General features: G+C 51.1%; 1 protein-coding gene across 2 annotated transcripts in view; it reads right to left on the reverse strand.

Moving 5' to 3' along the window:
* The window catches only part of galns (galactosamine (N-acetyl)-6-sulfatase), a 206,332-nt gene that overhangs the window by 163,337 nt on the left and 18,535 nt on the right, over positions 1-24,460 (reverse strand). For both annotated transcript variants that reach the window (XM_072280053.1, XM_072280051.1), the window contains exons 4-9: positions 23,119-23,221; positions 20,949-21,092; positions 20,527-20,593; positions 19,971-20,098; positions 15,173-15,312; positions 12,322-12,425 (exon numbers count right to left, since the gene is read on the reverse strand). In XM_072280053.1, coding sequence (XP_072136154.1) covers positions 12,322-12,425; positions 15,173-15,312; positions 19,971-20,098; positions 20,527-20,593; positions 20,949-21,092; positions 23,119-23,221 — 686 coding nt within the window. The remainder of the gene's footprint in view (positions 1-12,321; positions 12,426-15,172; positions 15,313-19,970; positions 20,099-20,526; positions 20,594-20,948; positions 21,093-23,118; positions 23,222-24,460) is intronic.

The following is a 24,460-nucleotide window of genomic DNA, read 5'->3' on the forward strand; positions in this document are numbered from 1 at the left end:
CCGTCTCCCTGTCACGCTGCTTTTTCAGCGTCTCCGTCACACTTTTTCACCTCCGTCTCCCTGTCATGCTGCTTTTTCACCGTCACCCTGTCACGCTGCTTTTTCACCGTCTCCCTGTCACGCTGCTTTTTCACCGTCTCTCTGTCACACTTTTTCACCACCGTCTCCCTGTCACGCTGCTCTTTCACCGTCACCCTGTCACGCTGCTCTTTCACCGTCACCCTGTCACACTGCTTTTTCACCGTGTCCCTGTCATGCTGCTTTTTTCACCGTCTCCATGTCACGCTGCTCTTTCACCGTCTCTCTGTCACACTGCGTTTTCACCATCGTCTCCCTGTCACGCTGCTCTTTCACCGTCTCTCTGTCACGCTGCGTTTTCACCATCGTCTACGTCACGCTGATTTTTCACCACAGTCACCCTGTCACGCTGCTTTTTCACTGTCTCCCTGTCACGCTGTTCTTTCACCGTCTCCGTTACGCTGCTTTTCCACCGTCTCCCTGTCACGCTGCTTTTTCACCGTCTCCGTCACACTTTTTCACCTCCGTCTCCCTGTCACGCTGCTTTTTCACCGTCTCCCTGCCACGCTGCTTTTTCACCGTCTCTCTGTCACACTTTTTCACCACCGTCTTCCTGTCACGCTGCTCTTTCACCGTCACCCTGTCACGCTGCTCTTTCACCGTCACCGTCACACTGCTTTTTCACCGTGTCCCTGTCATGCTGCTTTTTCACCGTCTCCATGTCACGCTGCTCTTTCACCGTCTCTCTGTCACACTGCGTTTTCACCATCGTCTCCCTGTCACGCTGCTCTTTCACCGTCTCTCTGTCACGCTGCGTTTTCACCATCGTCTACGTCACGCTGATTTTTCACCACAGTCACCCTGTCACGCTGCTTTTTCACTGTCTCCCTGTCACGCTGTTCTTTCACCGTCTCCGTTACGCTGCTTTTCCACCGTCTCTCTGTTACGCTGCTTTTCCACCGTCTCGCTGTCACGCTGCTTTTTCACCGTCACCCTGTCACGTTGCTCTTTCACCGTCTCCCTGTCACGCTGCGTTTTCACCTTCTCTCTGTCACGCCTTTTTTTCACCATCACCCTGTCACGCTGTTCTTTCACCGTCTCCCTGTCACGCTGCTTTTTCACCGTCTCTCTGTCACAGTATGTTTTCACCATCGTCACCCTGTCACGCTGCTTTTTCACCGTCTCTCTGTCACAGTATGTTTTCATCATCGTCACCCTGTCACGCTGCTTTTTCACCGTCTTGCTGTCACGCTGCTTTTTCACCGTCTTTCTGTCACACTGCTCTTTCACCGTCACCCTGTCACGCGGCTTTTTCACCATTTCCGTCACACTTTTTCACCACCGTCTCTCTGTCACGCTGATTTTTCACCGTCTTCGTTACGCTGATTTTTCACCGTCTCTCTGTCACACTGCTTTCCCACCGTCTGTTTATCACGCTGTGTTTTCACCGTCTCCCTGTCACGCTGCTTTTTCACCGTCTCCCTGTCACGCTGCTTTTTCACCGTCTCCCTGTCACGCTGCTTTTTCACCGTCTCTCTGTCACGCTGCTTTTTCACCGTCTGCCTGTCACGCTAATTTTTCACCGTCTCTCTGTCACGCTGTTTTTTCACCGTCTCCCTGTCACACTGTGTTTTCACCACCGTCTCCATGTCACGCTGCTTTTTCACCACCGTATCCCTGTCACGCTGCTTTTTCACCATCTCTCTGTCACGCTGCTTTTTCACCACCGTCACCCTGTCACGCTGCTTTTTCATTGTCTCCCTGTCACGCTGCTCTTTCACCGTCTCCCTGTCACGCTGCTTTTTCACCGTCTCCCTGTCACGCTGCTCTTCCACCGTCTCTCTGTCACGCTGCTTTTTCACCGTCTCCCTGTCACGCTGCTCTTTCAACGTCTCCCTGTCACGCTGCTCTTTCACCGTCTCCCTGTCACGCTGCTCTTTCAACGTCTCCGTCACGCTGCTTTTTCACCGTCTCCCTGTCACGCTGATTTTTCACCGTCTCTCTGTCACGCTGCTTTCCCACCGTCTCTCTGTCACGCTGCTTTCCCACCATCTCTCTGTCACGCTGCTTTTTCACCGTCTCCGTCACGCTGCTTTTCCACCGTCTCCCTGTCACGCTGATTTTTCACCGTCTCTGTCACTTTGATTTTTCACCGTCTCCGTAATGCTGATTTTTCACCGTCTCCCTGTCACGCTGCTTTTTCACCGTCTCCCTGTCACGCAGCTTTTTCACCACCGTCTCCCTGTCACGCTGCTTTTTCACCGTCTCCCTGTCACGCTGCTTTTTCACCGTCTCCCTGTCACGCAGCTTTTTCACCGTCTCCCTGTCACGCTGCTTTTTCACCGTCTCCCTGTCACGCTGCTTCTTCACCACCGTCTCCCTGTCACGCTGCTCTTTCACCGTCACCCTGTCACACTGCTTTTTCACCGTCTCCCTGTCACGCTGCTTTTTCACCGTCTCCCTGTCACGCTGCTTTTTCACCACCATCTCCGTCACGCTGCTTTTTCACCACCGTCTCCCCTTCACGCTGCTTTTCCACCGTCTCTCTGTCACGCTGCGTTTTTACTGTCTCCCTGTCACGCTGCTTTTTCACCGTCTCCCTGTCACGCTGCTTTTTCACCGTCTCTCTGTCACGCTGTTTTTTCACCGTCTCCCTGTCACGCTGGTTTTTCACCGTCTCCCTGTCACGCTGCTTTTTCACCGTCTGTCATGCTCATCTTTCACCGTCTCTCTGTCACACTGTGTTTTCACCACCGTCTCCCTGTCACGCTGCTTATTCATCATCACCCTGTCACGCTGCTCTTTCACCATCACCCTGTCACGCTGCTTTTTCACCACCGTCTCCCTGTCACGCTGCTCTTTCACCGTCTCTCTGTCACAGTATGTTTTCACCATCGTCACCCTGTCACGCTGCTTTTTCACCGTCTCTCTGTCACAGTATGTTTTCACCATCGTCTCCCTGTCACGCTGCTTTCCCACCATCTCCCTGTCACGCTGCTTTATCACCGTCTCTCTGTCACACTGATTTTTCACCGTCTCCCTGTCACGCTGATTTTTCACCGTCTCCCTGTCACGCTGCTTTTTCACCGTCTCCCTGTCACGCGGCTTTTCCACCATATCACTGTCACACTTTTTCACCACCATCTCCCTGTCACGCTGATTTTTCACCGTCTCTCTGTCGCGCTGCTTTTCCACCAGGGTCTCCCTGTCACACTGCTTTTTAACCGTCTCCGTCACACTACTTATTCACCGTCTCTCTGTCACGCTGCTCTTTCACCGTCTCCCTGTCACGAAGCTTTTTCACCGTCTCCCTGTCACACTTTTTCACCACCTTCACCCTGTCACGCTGCTTTTCACCGTCTCTCTGTGACACTGCTTTTTCACCAATGTCTCCCTGTCACGCTGATTTTTCACTGTCTGTTACGCTGCTTTCACACCATCTCTCTGTCACGCTGCTTTTCCACCATCTTCGTCACACTGCTTATTCACCGTCTCTGTCACGCTGCTCTTTCACCGTCTCTGTCACGCTGCTCTTTCACCGTCTCCCTGTCACGCTGCTCTTTCACCGTCTCCCTGTCACGCTGCTTTTTCACCACCGTCTCCCTGTCACGCTGATTTTTCACCGTCTCCGTCACGCTGCTTTTCCACCGTCTCCCCTTCACGCTGCTTTTCCACCGTCTCTCTGTCACGCTGCATTTTTACTGTCTCCCTGTCACGCTGCTTTTTCACCACCATCTCTCTGTCACGCTGATTTTTCACCGTCTGTCTGTCACGCTGATTTTTCACCATCTCTCTGTCACGCTGCGTTTTCACCGTCTCCCTGTTACGCTGCTTATTCACCATCTCCGTCACGCTGCTTTTTCACCACCGTCTCCCTGTCACGCAGTTTTTTCACCGTCTCCCTGTCACGCTAGTTTTTCACTGTCACCCTGTCACGCTGGTTTTTCACCATCTCCCTGTCACGCTGCTTTTTCACCGTCTGTCACGCTCATCTTTCACCGTCTCTCTGTCACAGTGTTTTCACCACCGTCTCCCTGTCACGCTGCTTATTCATCATCACCCTGTCACGCTGCTCTTTCACCGTCACCCTGTCACGCTGCTTTTTCACCGTCTCTCTGTCACACTTTTTCACCACCGTCTCCCTGTCACGCTGCTCTTTCACCGTCTCTCTGTCACGCTGCTTTTTCACCGTCTCCCTGACACGCTGCTCTTTCACCGTCTCCCTGACACGCTGATTTTTCTCTGTCACGCTGCTTTTCCACCGTCTCTCTGTCACGCTGCTTTTCCACCGTCTCTCTGTCACGCTGCTTTTTCACCGTCTCCCTGTCACGCTGCTCTTTCACCGTCACCCTGTCACGCTGCTTTTTCACCGTCTCTCTGCTTTTTCACCGTCTCCCTGTCACGCGGCTTTTCCACCATATCACTGTCACACTTTTTCACCACCATCTCCCTGTCACGCTGATTTTTCACCCTCTCTCTGTCGCGCTGCTTTTCCACCAGGGTCTCCCTGTCACACTGCTTTTTAACCGTCTCCGTCACACTACTTATTCACCGTCTCTCTGTCACGCTGCTCTTTCACCGTCTCCCTGTCACGAAGCTTTTTCACCGTCTCCCTGTCACACTTTTTCACCACCTTCACCCTGTCACGCTGCTTTTCACCGTCTCTCTGTGACACTGCTTTTTCACCAATGTCTCCCTGTCACGCTGATTTTTCACTGTCTGTCACGCTGCTTTCACACCATCTCTCTGTCACGCTGCTTTTCCACCATCTTCGTCACACTGCTTATTCACCGTCTCTGTCACGCTGCTCTTTCACCGTCTCTGTCACGCTGCTCTTTCACCGTCTCCCTGTCACGCTGCTCTTTCACCGTCTCCCTGTCACGCTGCTTTTTCACCACCGTCTCCCTGTCACGCTGATTTTTCACCGTCTCCGTCACGCTGCTTTTCCACCGTCTCCCCTTCACGCTGCTTTTCCACCGTCTCTCTGTCACGCTGCATTTTTACTGTCTCCCTGTCACGCTGCTTTTTCACCACCATCTCTCTGTCACGCTGATTTTTCACCGTCTGTCTGTCACGCTGATTTTTCACCATCTCTCTGTCACGCTGCGTTTTCACCGTCTCCCTGTTACGCTGCTTATTCACCATCTCCGTCACGCTGCTTTTTCACCACCGTCTCCCTGTCACGCAGTTTTTTCACCGTCTCCCTGTCACGCTAGTTTTTCACTGTCACCCTGTCACGCTGGTTTTTCACCATCTCCCTGTCACGCTGCTTTTTCACCGTCTGTCACGCTCATCTTTCACCGTCTCTCTGTCACAGTGTTTTCACCACCGTCTCCCTGTCACGCTGCTTATTCATCATCACCCTGTCACGCTGCTCTTTCACCGTCACCCTGTCATGCTGCTTTTTCACCGTCTCTGTGTCACAGTATGTTTTCACCATCGTCACCCTGTCACGCTGCTTTTTCACCGTCTCTCTGTCACAGTATGTTTTCATCATCGTCACCCTGTCACGCTGCTTTTTCACCGTCTCTCTGTCACAGTATGTTTTCATCATCGTCACCCTGTCACGCTGCTTTTTCACCGTCTTGCTGTCACGCTGCTTTTTCACCGTCTTTCTGTCACACTGCTCTTTCACCGTCACCCTGTCACGCTGCTTTTTCACCACCGTCACCCTGTCACGCTGCTTTTTCACTGTCTGTCACGCTGCTTTTTCATTGTCTCCATGTCACGCTGCTCTTTCACCGTCTTCCTGTCACGCTGCTCTTTCACCACCGTGACCATGTCACGCTGCTTTTTCACCGTCTCCCTGTCACGCTGCTCTTCCACCGTCTCTCTGTCACGCTGCTTTTTCACCGTCTCCCTGTCATGCTGCTCTTCCACTGTCTCTCTGTCACACTACTTTTTCACCACCGTCTCCCTGTCACGCTGCTCTTTCACCGTCTCCCTGTCACGCTGCTCTTTCACCGTCTCCCTGTCACGCTGCTCTTTCAACGTCTCCCTGTCACGCTGCTTTTTCAACGTCTCCCTGTCACGCTGGTTTTTCACCGTCTCTCTGTCACGCTGCTTTCCCACCGTCTCTCTGTCACACTGCTTTCCCACAGTCTCCCTGTCACGCTGCTTTTTCACTGTCTCCCTGTCACGCTGATTTTTCACCGTCTCTGTCACTTTGATTTTTCACCGTCTCCGTCATGCTGATTTTTCACCGTCTCCCTGTCACGCTGCTTTTTCAGCGTCTCCGTCACACTTTTTCACCTCCGTCTCCCTGTCACGCTGCTTTTTCACCGTCACCCTGTCACGCTGCTTTTTCACCGTCTCCCTGTCACGCTGCTTTTTCACCGTCTCTCTGTCACACTTTTTCACCACCGTCTCCCTGTCACGCTGCTCTTTCACCGTCACCCTGTCACGCTGCTCTTTCACCGTCACCCTGTCACACTGCTTTTTCACCGTGTCCCTGTCATGCTGCTTTTTCACCGTCTCCATGTCACGCTGCTCTTTCACCGTCTCTCTGTCACACTGCGTTTTCACCATCGTCTCCCTGTCACGCTGCTCTTTCACCGTCTCTCTGTCACGCTGCGTTTTCACCATCGTCTACGTCACGCTGATTTTTCACCACAGTCACCCTGTCACGCTGCTTTTTCACTGTCTCCCTGTCACGCTGTTCTTTCACCGTCTCCGTTACGCTGCTTTTCCACCGTCTCTCTGTTACGCTGCTTTTCCACCGTCTCGCTGTCACGCTGCTTTTTCACCGTCACCCTGTCACGTTGCTCTTTCACCGTCTCCCTGTCACGCTGCGTTTTCACCTTCTCTCTGTCACGCCTTTTTTTCACCATCACCCTGTCACGCTGCTCTTTCACCGTCTCCCTGTCACGCTGCTTTTTCACCGTCTCTCTGTCACAGTATGTTTGCACCATCGTCACCCTGTCACGCTGCTTTTTCACCGTCTCTCTGTCACAGTATGTTTTCATCATCGTCACCCTGTCACGCTGCTTTTTCACCGTCTTGCTGTCACGCTGCTTTTTCACCGTCTTTCTGTCACACTGCTCTTTCACCGTCACCCTGTCACGCTGATTTTTCACCATTTCCATCACACTTTTTCACCACCGTCTCTCTGTCACGCTGATTTTTCACCGTCTTCGTTACGCTGATTTTTCACCGTCTCTCTGTCACACTGCTTTCCCACCGTCTGTCTATCACGCTGTGTTTTCACCGTCTCCGTCACGCTGCTTTTTCACCGTCTCCCTGTCACGCTGCTTTTTCACCGTCTCTCTGTCACGCTGCTTTTTCACCGTCTCCATGTCACGCTAATTTTTCACCGTCTCTCTGTCACGCTGTTTTTTCACCGTCTCCGTCACACTGCGTTTTCACCACCGTCTCCATGTCACGCTGCTTTTTCACCACCGTATCCCTGTCACGCTGCTTTTTCACCGTCTCTCTGTCACGCTGCTTTTTCACCACCGTCACCCTGTCACGCTGCTTTTTCACTGTCTGTCACGCTGCTTTTTCATTGTCTCCCTGTCACGCTGCTTTTTCATTGTCTCCGTGTCACGCTGCTCTTTCACCGTCTTCCTGTCATGCTGCTTTTTCACCACCGTGACCATGTCACACTGCTTTTTCACCGTCTCCCTGTCACGCTAAGTTTTCACCTTCTCTCTGTCACGCTGTTTTTTCACCGTCTCCCTGTCACACTGCGTTTTCACCACCGTATCCATGTCACGCTGCTTTTTCACCACCGTATCCCTGTCACGCTGCTTTTTCACCGTCTGTCACGCTGCTTTTTCACCACCGTCACCCTGTCACGCTGCTTTTTCACTGTCTGTCACGCTGCTTTTTCATTGTCTCCCTGTCACGCTGCTTTTTCATTGTCTCCGTGTCACGCTGCTCTTTCACCGTCTTCCTGTCATGCTGCTTTTTCACCACCGTGACCATGTCACACTGCTTTTTCACCGTCTCCCTGTCACGCTGCTCTTCCACCGTCTCTCTGTCACGCTGCTTTTTCACCGTCTCCCTGTCATGCTGCTCTTCCACTGTCTCTCTGTCACACTACTTTTTCACCACCGTCTCCCTGTCACGCTGCTCTTTCACCGTCTCCCTGTCACGCTGCTCTTTCACCGTCTCCCTGTCACGCTGCTCTTTCAACGTCTCCCTGTCACGCTGCTTTTTCAACGTCTCCCTGTCACGCTGGTTTTTCACCGTCTCTCTGTCACGCTGCTTTCCCACCGTCTCTCTGTCACACTGCTTTCCCACAGTCTCCCTGTCACGCTGCTTTTTCACTGTCTCCCTGTCATGCTGATTTTTCACCGTCTCTGTCACTTTGATTTTTCACCGTCTCCGTCATGCTGATTTTTCACTGTCTCCCTGTCACGCTGCTTTTTCACCGTCTCCGTCACACTTTTTCACCTCCGTCTCCCTGTCACGCTGCTCTTTCACCGTCACCCTGTCACGCTGCTCTTTCACCGTCACCCTGTCACACTGCTTTTTCACCGTGTCCCTGTCATGCTGCTTTTTCACCGTCTCCATGTCACGCTGCTCTTTCACCGTCTCTCTGTCACACTGCGTTTTCACCATCGTCTCCCTGTCACGCTGCTCTTTCACCGTCTCTCTGTCACGCTGCGTTTTCACCATCGTCTACGTCACGCTGATTTTTCACCACAGTCACCCTGTCACGCTGCTTTTTCACTGTCTCCGTCACGCTGTTCTTTCACCGTCTCCGTTACGCTGCTTTTCCACCGTCTCTCTGTTACGCTGCTTTTCCACCGTCTCGCTGTCACGCTGCTTTTTCACCGTCACCCTGTCACGTTGCTCTTTCACCGTCTCCCTGTCACGCTGCGTTTTCACCGTCTCTCTGTCACGCCTTTTTTTCACCATCACCCTGTCACGCTGCTCTTTCACCGTCTCCCTGTCACGCTGCTTTTTCACCGTCTCCCTGTCATGCTGCTCTTCCACCGTCTCTCTGTCACGCTGCTTTTTCACCGTCTCTCTGTCACACTGCTTTTTCACCGTCTCCCTGTCACGCTAAGTTTTCACCACCTCTCTGTCACGCTGTTTTTTCACCGTCTCTCTGTCACACTGCTTTTTCACCGTCTCCCTGTCACGCTAAGTTTTCACCTTCTCTCTGTCACGCTGCTTTTTCACCGTCTCCCTGTCACACTGCTTTTTCACCGTCTGTCACGCTGCTTTTTCACCACCGTCACCCTGTCACGCTGCTTTTTCACTGTCTGTCACGCTGCTTTTTCATTGTCTCCCTGTCACGCTGCTTTTTCATTGCCTCCGTGTCACGCTGCTCTTTCACCGTCTTCCTGTCATGCTGCTTTTTCACCACCGTGACCATGTCACACTGCTTTTTCACCGTCTCCCTGTCACGCTGCTCTTCCACCGTCTCTCTGTCACGCTGCTTTTTCACCGTCTCCCTGTCATGCTGCTCTTCCACTGTCTCTCTGTCACACTACTTTTTCACCACCGTCTCCCTGTCACGCTGCTCTTTCACCGTCTCCCTGTCACGCTGCTCTTTCACCGTCTCCCTGTCACGCTGCTCTTTCAACGTCTCCCTGTCACGCTGCTTTTTCAACGTCTCCCTGTCACGCTGGTTTTTCACCGTCTCTCTGTCACGCTGCTTTCCCACAGTCTCCCTGTCACGCTGCTTTTTCACTGTCTCCCTGTCACGCTGATTTTTCACCGTCTCTGTCACTTTGATTTTTCACCGTCTCCGTCATGCTGATTTTTCACTGTCTCCCTGTCACGCTGCTTTTTCACCGTCTCCGTCACACTTTTTCACCTCCGTCTCCCTGTCACGCTGCTTTTTCACCGTCTCCCTGTCACGCTGCTTTTTCACCGTCTCTCTGTCACACTTTTTCACCACCGTCTCCCTGTCACGCTGCTCTTTCACCGTCACCCTGTCACGCTGCTCTTTCACCGTCACCCTGTCACACTGCTTTTTCACCGTGTCCCTGTCATGCTGCTTTTTCACCGTCTCCATGTCACGCTGCTCTTTCACCGTCTCTCTGTCACACTGCGTTTTCACCATCGTCTCCCTGTCACGCTGCTCTTTCACCGTCTCTCTGTCACGCTGCGTTTTCACCATCGTCTACGTCACGCTGATTTTTCACCACAGTCACCCTGTCACGCTGCTTTTTCACTGTCTCCCTGTCACACTGTTCTTTCACCGTCTCCGTTACGCTGCTTTTCCACCGTCTCTCTGTTACGCTGCTTTTCCACCATCTCGCTGTCACGCTGCTTTTTCACCATCACCCTGTCACGTTGCTCTTTCACCGTCTCCCTGTCACGCTGCGTTTTCACCGTCTCTCTGTCACGCCTTTTTTTCACCATCACCCTGTCACGCTGCTCTTTCACCGTCTCCTTGTCACGCTGCTTTTTCACCACTGTCTCCCAGTCACGCGGCTTTTTCACCATCTCCCTGTCACACTTTTTCACCACCGTCACCCTGTCACGCTGCTTTTACACCACCGTCACCCTGTCACGCTGCGTTTTCACCGTCTCCCTGTCACGCTGCGTTTTCACCACCGTCTCCCTGTCACGCTGCGTTTTCACCGTCTCCCTGTCACGCAGCTTTTTCACCATCTCCCTGTCACACTTTTTCACCACCATCTCTCTGTCACGCTGCTTATTCACCATTTCCGTCACGCTGATTTTTCACCGTCTTCGTTACGCTGATTTTTTACTGTCTCCCTGTCACGGTGTTTTTTCACCGTCTCCCTGTCACGCTGTTTTCTCACCGTCTCCCTGTCACGCTGCTTTTTCACCACCGTCTCCCTGTCACGCTGCTTTTTCACCGTCTCCCCGTCACGCTGCTTTTTCACCACCGTCTCCCTGTCACACTGCTTTTTCACCGTCTCCCCGTCACGCTGCTTATTCACCGTCTCTCTGTCACGCTGCTTTTTCACCACCGTCTCTCTGTCACGCTGCTTTCCCACCATCTCCCTGTCACGCTGCTTTTTCACCGTCTCCCCGTCACGCTGCTTTTTCACCTTCTCTCTGTAACGCTGCTTTCCCACTGTCTCTCTGTCACACTGCTTTCCCACCACCATCTCAATCACACTGCTTATTCACCGTCTCTGTCACGCTGCTCTTTCACCGTCTCTCTGTCACACTTTTTCACCACCGTCTCCCTGTCACGCTGCTCTTTCACCGTCACCCTGTCACGCTGCTCTTTCACCGTCTCTCTGTCACGCTGATTTTTCACCACCGTCTCCCTGTCACGCTGCTCTTTCACCATCTCTCTGTCACGCTGCTTTTTCACCGTCTCCCTGACACGCTGCTCTTTCACCGTCTCTCTGTCACGCTGCTTTTTCACCGTCTCCCTGACACGCTGCTCTTTCACCGTCTCCCTGACACGCTGATTTTTCACTGTCACGCTGCTTTTCCACCATCTCTCTGTCACACTGCTTTCCCACTGTCTCTCTGTCACACTGCTTTCCCACCACCATCTCCATCACACTGCTTATTCACCGTCTCTGTCACGCTGCTCTTTCACCGTCTCTCTGTCACACTTTTTCACCACCGTCTCCCTGTCACGCTGCTCTTTCACCGTCTCTCTGTCACGCTGCTTTTTCACCGTCTCCCTGACACGCTGCTCTTTCACCGTCTCCCTGACACGCTGATTTTTCTCTGTCACGCTGCTTTTCCACCGTCTCTCTGTCACACTGCTTTCCCACTGTCTCTCTGTCACGCTGCTTTTTCACTGTCTCCCTGTCACGCTGCTTTTTCACCGTCACCCTGTCACGCTGCTTTTCCACCGTCTCTCTGTCACGCTGCTTTTTCACCGTCTCCCTGTCACGCTGCTCTTTCACCGTCACCCTGTCACGCTGCTTTTTCACCGTCTCTCTGCTTTTTCACCGTCTCCCTGTCACGCTGCTTTTGGGCACTGGCTGGTCGCTCCCAGGCCAGGCCTGACCCTGGCTGGGTTTCAATCTCCCCTCCCCTCGGCCACAACAGATTTCCCTGAGTCTGCCAAATAATCCTCCCACAGACAAGTAACAACCACCTTCTCTTCCCACTCATTTGCCTCCCTGACCCTCTGACCTGCTCCTCATTAGCCAACTACAGTGTCTACATGTCGAAATTAATAGTTGAAGAATAGACTATTTCCCGACCTGTAAACCCACTACCACCCCTTCTCACCCCAGACCACCACTGCTTTCCCGCCTCATTCCCACCCTCCCAATCACGTGCAGCACCTCTACTGCCCTCTTTTTGCCCCACCACCACCATCTGTCCTGCCCCCTCCCAACCCACTGTCTCCCCCACCCCAATATTCTGCCCCAGTCCCCCACCTAGCCAGCTGCTCACCTGCCCCGCAGGGATGTGTCCTGGCCACCACGCGATGGCTGGCTCCCGCATTCCCCCCTCAAAAGTCGTCTCTTTTCCACAGAGGAATGGACCATTGCTGCCCCCTGTAACATAGACCTCTCAGTAGATGCACGGTCCCCATTACAGTCCCCTCTGTAGTTGCGCGGTCCCCACTGCTGACCCCTCAGTAGTTGCGCGGTCCCCATTACAGACCTCTCAGTAGTTGCGCGGTCTCCATTACAGTCTCCTCTATAGTTGCGCGGTCCCCATTACAGTCCCCTCTGTAGTTGCACGGTCCCCATTACTGACCCCTCAGTAGTTGCGCAGTCCCCATTACAGACCCCTCTGTAGTTGCGCGGTCCCCATTACAGACCCCTCTGTAGTTGCGCGGTCCCCATTACAGACTCCTGTACTTGCGCGGTCCCCATTACAGACCCCTCTGTAGTTGCGCGGTCCCCATTACAGACCCCTTAGTATTTGCACGGTCCCCATTACAGACCCCTCTGTAGTTGCGCGGTCCCCATTACAGACTCCTGTACTTGCGCGGTCCCCATTACAGACCCCTCTGTAGTTGCGCGGTCCCCATTACAGACCCCTTAGTATTTGCACGGTCCCCATTACAGTCCCCTCTGTAGTTGCGCGGTCCCCATTACTGACCCCTCAGTAGTTGCGCGGTCCCCATTACAGACCCCTCTGTAGTTGCGCGGTCCCTATTACAGACCCCTCTGTAGTTGCGCGGTCCCCATTACAGACCCCTCAGTAGATGTGTGGTCCCCATTACAGACCCCTCAGTAGTTGCGTGGTCCCCATTACAGACCCCTTAGTATTTGCACGGTCCCCATTACAGACCCCTCTGTGTTTGCGCGGTCCCCATTACAGACCCCTCAGTAGTCGCGCCACCCGCGCCCCCACACCGGCACGGCACCCCCTCCGTTACGGGCCCCCCTCCCCCATGTCACTGGCTTTCCCTTTCCAGCCCCGCGGCTATCACCTCTCTCCCTCCCTACCAACACTGCTTGTTGCCTATCCCCACCCTCTCCCGCATTGTTCTGACTGTGAATTCGTTATAAATACTGGGGGTGATGAAGAGGGGGTCTTTTCTCAGACAGTAGATAACTCCCTGACTCAATCTAATTCAGGGATTGAAGAAATGCCAAAGAGTACATTTGGAGAACAGGAGGAATGCCAGGACTGATGGGCAAAGGAATCAGACTCTCCAACGGGAAACATTTCATACACCTTCAGACCGGGAGGGAACAGGGAATGGGGACAAGTGGAGAGGTCAGTCACAGTGGGTGTTGTGGGGGGTGAGTCCTGATGTCCCATACTGGCTGCCGGCCAGCTGATGGGAGAAGGGGACCGGCAGGGTGGAACGGGTACAGGTGGGGAGGGAAGAGCAGGGGCGGAAAAAGACGGAGAAGGGCAGGGAGGGGAGTCTCTCTGACATCCCACACTAGTTGCTGCTGACCAGCTGATGGGAGAACAGGGAAGGGCAGAAGGGGAGGGGTGGGGAGAAGCAGGGAGTGAAGCTTCTGAAATCCCACACGAGCTACTGCTGACCAGCTGATGGGAGAAGGGGAGAAGAGGGAACTGATGAGAGGGGAGGGGAGGGAACAGGTGATAAGGGGAGAGGAGGGAACAGGTGAGAAGGGGAGGGGAAGGGAGGGAACAGATGAGAAGGGGAGGGGAGGGGAGGGAACAGATGAGAGGGGAGGGAACAGATGAGAAGGGGAGGGGAGGAAACAGGTGAGGAGGGGAGGGGAGGGAACAGGTGGGGAGGGGAGGAAACAGTTGAGGAGGGGAGGGGAGGGAACAGATGATAAGGGGAGGAGGGAACAGGTGAGGGGAGGAGAGGGAACATGTGAAAAGGGGAGGGGAGGGAACAGATGAGAAAGGGTGGGGAGGGAACAGGTGAGAAGGGGAGGGGATGGAACAGGTGAGGAGGGGAGGGGATGGAACAGGTGAGAAGGGGAGGAGAGGGAACAGGTGAGGAGGGGAGGGGATGGAACAGGTGAGAAGGGGAGGGGAGGGAACAGGTGAGAAGGGGAGGGGACAGATGAGAAGGGGAGGAGAGGGGAGGGAACAGATCAGAAGGGGAGGGGAGGGGACAGATGGGGAGGAGAGGGAACAGGTGCTAAGGGGAGGGGAGGGAAGGGAACAGATGAGAAGGGGAGGAGAGGGAACAGATGAGGAGGGGAGGGAACAGGTGAGGAGGGGAGGGAACAGATGATAAGGGGAGGAGGGAACAGGTGAGGGGAGGAGAGGGAACATGTGAAAAGGGGAGGGGAGGGGTGGGAACAGATGAGAAGGGGTCGGGAGGGAACAGGTGTGGAGGGGAGTGGATGGAACAGGTGAGAAGGGGAGGGGAGGGAACAGGTGAGGTGGGGAGGGGAGGGAACAGATGAGAAGGGGAGGGGAGGGAACAGGTGTGGAGGGGAGGGGATGGAACAGGTGAGAAGGGGAGGGGAGGGAACAGGTGAGAAGGGGAGGGGAGGGGACAGATGCGAAGGGGAGGGAAGGGAACAGATGAGAAGGGGAGGGGAGGGAACAGATGAGAAGGGGAGGAGAGGGAACAGGTGAGAAGGGGAGGGGAGGGAACAGATGAGAAGGGGAGGGGAGGGAACAGATGAGAAGGGGAGGGGAGGGAACAGATGAGAAGGGGAGGAGAGGGAACAGGTGAGAAGGGGTGGAGAGGGAACAGATGAGAAGGGGAGGGGAGGGAACAGGCAATAAGGGAAGGGGAGGGGCAGGTAGGAAACAGATGAGAAGGGGAGGAGAGGGAACAGGTGAGGAGGGGAGGGGAGCCTCTCTCTGCTATATCACACTGGCTGCTGCCGACCAGCGAACACACCTTGGTTGGGGGCAGAGATGAGAGCAGCCCCGTTGTCCGATGTGAAGAATACAAAGGTATTGTTTGCGACTCCCTGTGTGTACAGCTCCTGCAGAAGTTTCCCGATGCTGTCATCAATCTCACGCACTGCATCACCATACCTGATCAAGTCCATGCACAGTGTTAGGTACAATGTCTACATACGGCCACACTCCCACCTCACCCACCGAGCCTACAAGCCCAGCACTAAACCAACAACCCTTACGTGCTGGCAGCCAGCCCTCCCTACGTGTTTTCGGGTGCCTGGCCTCCCTGCATCATAGATTTTACAGCACAGAAACAGGCTATTCGGACCATCTCCTCCATACTGACTGAGATGTTTACCTTCACCAAACCCACTTGCCTGCATTAGGTAGTGTTCCTCTCTGCCTTTTCAATCCAAACACTTGTCCAAGTGTATCTGGCCACAGGGAAACACCGTGTGGGGACAGGACCCTCGGCATAGGGACAGCTCCCAGTTCATACCAACCATCAATCACCCATTCAAATCAATCCTACATTAGACTCATTTACGCAGTCTCAAAACCACAGATTTGATGATATATGACGGTGATAATAAACCGGATCTGAGATTGGAGGGCATGTGTTAGAACGAGAGGCTGGACAAACCTGGGTTGTTTTCTCTGCAGCAGCAGAGGCTGAGGGGAGATCTGATAATTTTATAAGATTTTGAGAGGCATAGATAGAGTAAACAAACATTATCTTTTTTCCCCCAGAGAGGCTTTGAGGAAAGAGAAGCAGAATAAATGGTGTAAAGGCAGTAAGGTAGAAGGGCTGAAATGTGTGTACCTCAATGCAAGAAGCATCAGGAACAAAGGTGATGAACTGAGAGCTTGGGTACATACATGGAATTATGATGTAGTGGCCATTACAGAGACTTGGCTGGCACCAGGGCAGGAATGGATTCTCAATATTCCTGGATTTCAGTGCTTTAAAAGGGATAAAGAGGGCAGAAAAAGGGGAGGAGGGGTGGCATTACTGGTCGGGGATACTATTACAGCTACAGAAAGGGTGGGTAATGTAGCAGGACCCTCTTTTGAGTCAATATGGGTGGAAGTCAGGAACAGGAAGGGAGCAGTTACTCTACTGGGGGTATTCTATAGGCCCCTTGGTAGCAGCAGAGATACAGAGCAGCAGATTGGGAGGCAGATTTTGGAAAGGTGCAAAAATAACAGGGTTGTTATCATGGGTGACTTTAACTTCCCTAATATTGATTGGCACCTGATTAGTTCCAAGCGTTTAGATGGGGCAGAGTTTGTTAAGTGTGTCCAGGATGGATTCCTGTCACAGTATGTGGACAGGCCGACCAGGGGGAATGCCATACTAGATCTAGTACTAGGTAATGAACTGGGTCAGGTCACAGATCTCTCAGTGGGTGAGCATCTGGGGGACAGTGACCACCACTCCCTGGCCTTTAGCATTATCATGGAAAAGGATAGAATCAGAGAGGACAGGAAAACTTTTAACTGGGGAAGGGCAAATTATGAGGCTATAAGGCTAGAACTTGCGGGTCTGAATTGGGACGATGTTTTTGCAGGGAAATGTACTATGGACATGTGGTCGATGTTTAGAGATCTCTTGCAGGATGTTAGGGATAAATTTGTCCCGGTGAGGAAGATAAAGGATGGTAGGGTGAAGGAACCATGGGTGACAAGTGAGGTGGAAAATCTAGTCAGGTGGAAGAAGGCAGCATACATGAGGTTTAGGAAGCAAGGATCAGATGGGTCTATTGAGGAATATAGGGTAACAAGAAAGGAGCTTAACGAGGGGCAGAGGAGAGCAAGAAGGGGGCATGAGAAGGCCTTGGTGAGTAGGGTAAAGGAAAACCTCAAGGCATTCTTCAATTATGTGGGAAAACAAAAGGATGACAGGAGTGAAGGTAGGACCGATTAGAGATAAATGTGGGAAGATGTGCCTGGAGGCTGTGGAAGTGAGCGAGGTCCTCAATGAATACTTCCCTTTGGTATTCACCAATGAGAGGGAACTTGATGAAGGTGAGGACAATATGAGTGAGGTTGATGTTCTGGAGCATGCTGATATTAAGGGAGAGGAAGTGTTTGAGTTGTTAAAATACATTAGGACAGATAGGTCCCCGGGGCCTGATGTAATATTCCCCAGGCAACTCCACGAGGTGAGGGAAGAGATTGCTGAGCCTCTGGCTAGGATCTTTATGTCCTTGTTGTCTACAGGAATGGTACCGGAGGATTGGAGGGAGGCGAATGTTGTTCCCTTGTTCAAAAAAGGTAGTAGGCATAGTCCAGGTAATTATAGACCAGTGAGCCTTACGTCTGTGGTGGGAATGCTGTTGGAAAAGATTCTTAGAGATAGGATCTATAGGCATTTAGAGAATCGTGGTCTGATCAGGGACTGTCAGCATGGCTTTGTGAAGGGCAGATCGTGTCTAACAAGCCTGATAGAGTTCTTTGAGGTGGTGACCAGGCATATAGATGAGGGTAGTGCAGTGGATGTGATCTACATGGATTTTAGTAAGGCATTTGACAAGGTTCCACACAGTAGGCTTATTCAGAAAGTTAGAAGGCATGGGATCCAGGGAAGTTTGGCCAGGTGGATTCAGAATTGGCTTGCCTGCAGAAGGCAGAGGGTGGTAATGGAGGGAGTGCATTCAGATTGGAGGATTGTGACTAGTGGTGTCCCACAAGGATCTGTTCTGGGACCTCTACTTTTCGTGATTTTTATTAACGACCTGGATGTGGGGGTAGAAGGGTGGGTTGGCAAGTTTGCAGATGACACAAAGGTTGGTGGTATTGTAGATAGTGCAGAGGATTGTCGAAGATTGCAGATAGACATTGATAGGATGCAGAAGTGGGCTGAGAAGTGGCAGATGGAGTTCAACCCAGAGAAGTGTGAGGTGGTACACTTTGGAAGGACAAACTCCAAGGCAGAGTACAAAGTAAATGGCAGGATACTTGGTAGTGTGGAGGAGCAGAGGGATCTGGGGGTACATGTCCACAGATCCCTGAAAGTTGCCTCACAGGTATGTAGGGTAGTTAAGAAAGCTTATGGGGTGTTAGCTTTCATAAGTCGAGGGACAGAGTTTAAGAGTTGCGAGGTAATGATGCAGCTCTATGAAACTCTGGTTCGGCCACACTTGGAGTACGTTGTCCAGTTCTGGTTGCCTCACTATAGGAAGGATGTGGAAGCATTGGAAAGGGTACAGAAGAGATTTGCTAGGGTGCTGCCTGGTTTAGAGAGTATGGATTATGATCAGAGATTAAGGGAGCTAGGGCTTTACTCTTTGGAGAGAAGGAGAATGGAGGAGACATGATAGAGGTGTACAAGATAATAAGAGGAATAGATAAGAGTGGATAGTTAGCTCCTCTTCCCCAGGGCACCACTGCTCAATACAAGAGGACATGGCTTTAAGGTAAGGGGTGGGAAGTTCAAGGGGGATATTGGAGGAAGGTTATTTTTACTAAGAGAGCGGTTGGTGCGTGGAATGCACTGCCTGAGTCAGTGGTGGAGGCAGATACACTAGTGAAATTTAAGAGACTATTAGACAGGTATTTAGAGGAATTTAAGGTGGAGGGTTATATGGGAGGCAGGGTTTGAGGGTCGGCACAACAATGTGGGCCGAAGGGCCTGTAGTATGCGGTACTATTCTATGTTCTATGAAATATCTAATACCAGAGACCATGCATTTAAGGTGAGAGGGAGGATTTTTAAGGAGATCTGAGAGGCATTTATTTTAACAGAGTGGTGAGTGCGGTGGGGGTCGAGGCAAAACAGTAGAGACTTTTAGATACACACATTAACATGAGCAAAATGGAAGGGTATGGACATTGTGTAGACAGAAAAGATTAATACAGTTAGCAATTTGAAACATTGAAAACCTACAGCACAATACAGGCCCTTCGGCCCACAAAGCTGTGCTGAACATATCCTTACCTGAGAAATTACCTGGGGTTACCCATAGCCCTCTATTTTTCTAAGCTCCATATATCTGTCCAGGAGTCTCTTAAAAGACCCTATCGTATCCGCCTCCACCACCATCGCTGGCGCCCATTCCACACACTCACCACTCTCTGCGTAAAAAACTTAACCCTGACATCTTCTCTGTACCTACGTCCAAGCACATTAAACCTGTGTCCTTTTGTGGCAACCATTTCAGTCCTGGGAAAAAGCCTCTGACTATCCACACGATCAATCCCTCTCATCATCTTATACACCTCTATCAGGTCACCTCTCACCCTCCGTTGTTCCAAGGAAAAAAGGCCGAGTTTACTCAACCTATTCTCATAAGGCATGCTCCCCAATCCAGGCAACATCCTTGTAAATCTCCTCTGCACCCTTTCTATGGTTTCCACATCCTTCCTGTAGTGAGGTGACCAGAACTGAGCACAGTACTCCAAGTGGGGTCTGACCAGGGTCCGATATAGCTGCAACATTACCTCTCGGCCCCTAAACTCAATCCCACGATTAGTGAAGGCCAATACACCATATGCCTTCTTAATCACAGAGTCAACCTGCGCAGCTGCTTTGAGTGTCCTATGGACTCGGACCTGAACCTCCACACTGCCAAGACTCTTACCATTAATACTATATTCTGTCATCATACTTGCCTTAAGAAAATGAACCACCTCACACTTACCTGGGTGGTACTCCATCAGCCACTTTGATGACTAAGTTAACTGGTTCAGCACAACACTGTCGCCTGGAGAACCTGTCCCTGTCCCAGTGCTGCACTGGCCTACCTTCTGTTTTCGATGTTTGTGATAGTCAAGCTGATTTGGATACTTACAAGCCTCTCTTACTCGTTCCCAGATACGCCTTCGATGCATAGACAGGAGCGTGGGTGGCATCAGCAGCCCAGTAGAGGAAGAAATGTTTGCGTTGTGCAACTTGTCTCCGGATAAACTCAATCCCCTCCTGCAGCCGAATATCATCAGAGAATTATACATCAGCCAGGCTGGAACGGGAGAGCAGACTCGATGTGCTGAATGCCTAATTCTGCTTCAATGTCTTGCAGTCGAAACTTGATCAGCTCAGACCTGGCCTCGTGTTCTGCCTCTGGTCTGGGACTGAAACGTGCTGAGCCGGACTCAGCAGTACCGGAGGCACTAGACTCATGTCATGAACTCCAAGAACAACTTCTAAACCGGAAAGACGGAACGCGGCTTGGGACGCAACAGAACACATGACAGGGAAGTTTGATGTCACGAGAGAGTGTGATGGAACTCAGATCAGGAGTGTGATGTCATGGAGCGGGGGAGGGGGCATGTAGGAGTGATTCAGAGGAGAGAGGGTATTACTACAGATGACATGGGTTCTGGGTTGACAGTGAGCTCTGACATTACCTGCAGGTAGATCTGGGTGAGGTTGGACTCCCCAGTTGCTCGGTCAATCTGGAACTCTTCATAGTATCTGTGGTACGAAGACAACAAACCATGTCTGTCACAAGCCGAACCCACTGGTATCCGCCCCCAGACTCACCACACTGAAACCCCTCACACTGAATACCACCAGTACCTACCGCACCAACCCCTTCACACAGAACACCCCCAGAACATCCCCCTCAAACCCATCACACTGAACACCACTGGTGAAGCCTTGGACCTCTTGGTGAAGGGGTTTGCAGTGCACTACTGGGTATTCTGAGCCTTGAGTGCTCACTCTCGCTGAGCCACAGTCACAGTGATTCCATCGTTAATGAAAACTGTGCATGTTTCCTTGCACCCTGGTCAAAAGTACCCCCAGTCTCAGCTCAGCCGCACATTACCTGCCCACCATCTCGGAATTGTTGTAGACAGGAATGTTGGGTCTATCCTTGTTGTTGTATGGCCCAAAGTGGCAGTTTGGTGCTCCAAACCATTCATCAAAGCCGTGCCTGAGGGGATGGAACCGGGCACGATGCCCCAGGTGCCTGGGGAGATAGGAAAGCAAGTCCTCACAAGGTAGATTATAACAATCGTGAAACTTAACCAAGTTCAAAGGAGATGTGAGGGGCAAGTCTTCTGTTACGCAGAGTGGTGGTGGAGGCAGATATTTTACAGACTTTGAAGAGACGTTTAGATGACACATGAACATGAGGAAAATGGAAGGATGTGGACATTGTATAGGCAGAATTAGATTAGTTGGGATTTGATAACTAATTTATCTGGTTCAGCACAACACTGCGGCCTGAATGGCCTGTCCCAGAGCTGTACTCTGATATGTTCTCTGTAACAGACCTCATATCTTATCAGTTCTGGCCATGACAATGCAGTGGGCAAGATGCATGAACTCCATTACTAGCAGCAAAATCTTTTAGAACAGGGGTCGGCAACCTTTTTGCCTCTGTGGGCTGGATTGCATATTAATGAGCGGATGGTGGGCCAGATAAATGCCATGAAAAACTTGAAATATGGGAATTATCCATTTAGAACATAGAACATAGAATAGTACAGCACATTACAGGCCCTTCGGCCCACAATGTTGTGCCGACCCTCAAACCCTGCCTTCCATATAACCCCCACCTTAAATTCCTCCATATACCTGTCTAGTAGTCTCTCAAACTTCACTAGTGTATCTGCCTCCACCACTGACTCAGGCAGTGCATTCCACGCACCAACCACTCTCTGAGTAAAAAACCTTCCTCTAATATCCCCCTTGAACTTCCCACCCCTTACCTTAAAGCCATGTCCTCTTGTATTGAGCAGTGGTGCCCTGGGGAAGAGGTGCTGGCTATCCACTCTATCTATTCCTCTTATTATCTTTTACATCACTATCATGTCTCCTCTCATCCTCCTTCTCTCCAAAGAGTAAAGCCCTAGCTCCCTTAATCTCTGATCATAATGCATACTCTCTAAACCAGGCAGCATCCTGGTAAATCTCCTCTGTACCCTTTCCAATGCTTCCACATCCTTCCTATAGTGAGGCGACCAGAACTGAACACAGTACTCCAAGTGTGGCCTAACCAGAGTTTTATAGAGCTGCATCATTACATCGCGACTCTTAAACTCTATCCCTCGACTTACGAAAGCTAACACCCCATAAGCTTTATTAACTACCCTATCCACCTGTGAGACAACTTTCAGGGATCTGTGGACATGTACCCCCAGATTCCTCTGCTCCTCCACACTACCAAGTATCCTGCCTTTAAATACATCTAGTTATGTTTTACCTCAAATTAATGAATGGTGCCTGCTAGAAAATCATTTGTGCTTAAGGCTGCCTACCCCTGTTCACTATCTAATTCTCAGCTCCACAAATACCAGTCCAGGTCAGACCAGCTCCAAGGGTGGATTATGTCAGCTGCTGAATGGAGAACAGATGGCAGCATCTGTGGTTCTTCAGGAAAGGCAAAGCACCCTGGAGTGGGTGGGATGAAGAGTGAGCATATCTGTGCAGAGATGGGGGAGTTGGGGCTGTTTCCCAGGGACAGAGAGCAAGAGGGAGACTTCACAGATGTGTAGTGTTTAAAATGTACAGGGCGTTTGGACAGGAAAATGGAGTGAAAAGATTTTAGGGATATAGGACAATCACAGACAATAGGATTAGATCATGGATGCATTAATTTGAAGGGCATGTTTCTTATTGTCATAGTCATAGTCATACTTTACTGATCCCAGGGGAAATTGGTTTTTGTTACAGTTGCACCATAAATAGTAAATAGTAATAAAACCATAAATAGTTAAATAGTAATATGTAAATTATGCCAGTAAATTATGAATAAGTCCAGGACCAGCCTATTGGCTCAGGGTGTCTGACCCTCCAAGGGAGGAGTTGTAAAGTTTGATGGCCACAGGCAGGAATGACTTCCTATGATGCTCTGTGTTGCATCTCGGTGGAATGAGTCTCTATGCAGTGGATGGGAGACATTGTCCAAGATGGCATGTGGAACTCTAAGAAACCCTGTCATTATACACTGTTCACATCAGACATATCTGTGAAGATTGAAGTTAACCTACCATTTCCCAACAATTTTGCTGGAATATCCTGCCTTTTTTAGGAGTTCTGGCAACAGAATTTCTGAACCAGGGATTCCTCCCACGATTTCCTGTGGTGTGTATCCTGTGGAGACAGAGATTGTGGTGTCACTGTAAAGAGAAACGGGCTCTCTAAGAGTGAACACATTCACTTACTCAGCCCCAATCCTCTGATCTGTTCCCCCACTGTCATTAGGTGTGCCTTCACACTTTGACTTGCACACTTATTCCATAACCACAACTCCTGCTAACATAGGTCTCCAACAAAGCTGAACGTTCCACAAGAACATTCAAAGGTCAGCCACCAGAGGAGGTAACAGGTAGCCACCAAAGATCTTGGTCACAAGAGGTTTCAAGATAGATGGTGAGGAAAAGATCTCTGTTTATTATTAACACAAGATATAAGTGTGGTTGGCAAGGATCCCTGTGAGGGCAATGGTGAGGTGAAGGCTGGGGATTAAAGTTAGACCACAGAACACTACAGAAAAATACAGGCCATTCGGTCCATGTTATTGTGCTGACCTTTGAACTTACTCCAAAATCAATCTAGTTCTCCATTTTTATTGTATCTTTGTTCCTTTCTTAGAGTATCTTAAGTTTTCCCAGTGTATCTACCTCAACCACCACATCTGGCAGTGTGGGCAGCCACGTAACACTTTCTGTGTTAAAAACGTTACCTCTGATACCCCTCTATGTGCAAACAGGAAGCAATACAGGAACAGGAAGGTTAGCGTTCATTTCCAGAGGAGTAGAGTATAGGAGCAGGGATGTGATGTTGAGGCTCTATAAGGCGCTGGTGAGACCTCACTTGGAGTACTGTGGGCAGTTTTGGTCTCCTTATTTAAGAAAGGATGTGCTGACGTTGGAGAGGGTTCAGAGAAGATTCACTAGAATGATCCCGGGAATGAGAGGGTTAACATATGAGGAACGTTTGTCCGCTCTTGGACTGTATTCCTTGGAGTTTAGAAGAATGAGGGGAGACCTCATAGAAACATTTCGAATGTTGAAAGGCATGGATAGAGTGGATGTGGCAAAGTTGTTTCCCATGATGGGGGAGTCTAGTACGAGAGGGCATGACTTAAGGATTGAAGGGCACCCTTTCAGAACAGAAATGCGAAGAAATTTTTTTAGTCAGAGGGTGGTGAATCTATGGAATTTGTTGCCACGGGCAGCAGTGGAGGCCAAGTCATTGGGTGTATTTAAGGCAGAGATTGATAGGTATCTGAGTAGCCAGGGCATCAAAGGTTATGGTGAGAAGGCGGGGCAGTGGGACTAAATAGGAGAAAATGGATCAGCTCATGATAAAATGGCGGAGCAGACTCGA

This window comes from Mobula birostris, chromosome 15, assembly GCF_030028105.1.
Source record: "Mobula birostris isolate sMobBir1 chromosome 15, sMobBir1.hap1, whole genome shotgun sequence".
Lineage (NCBI taxonomy): Eukaryota > Metazoa > Chordata > Chondrichthyes > Myliobatiformes > Myliobatidae > Mobula > Mobula birostris.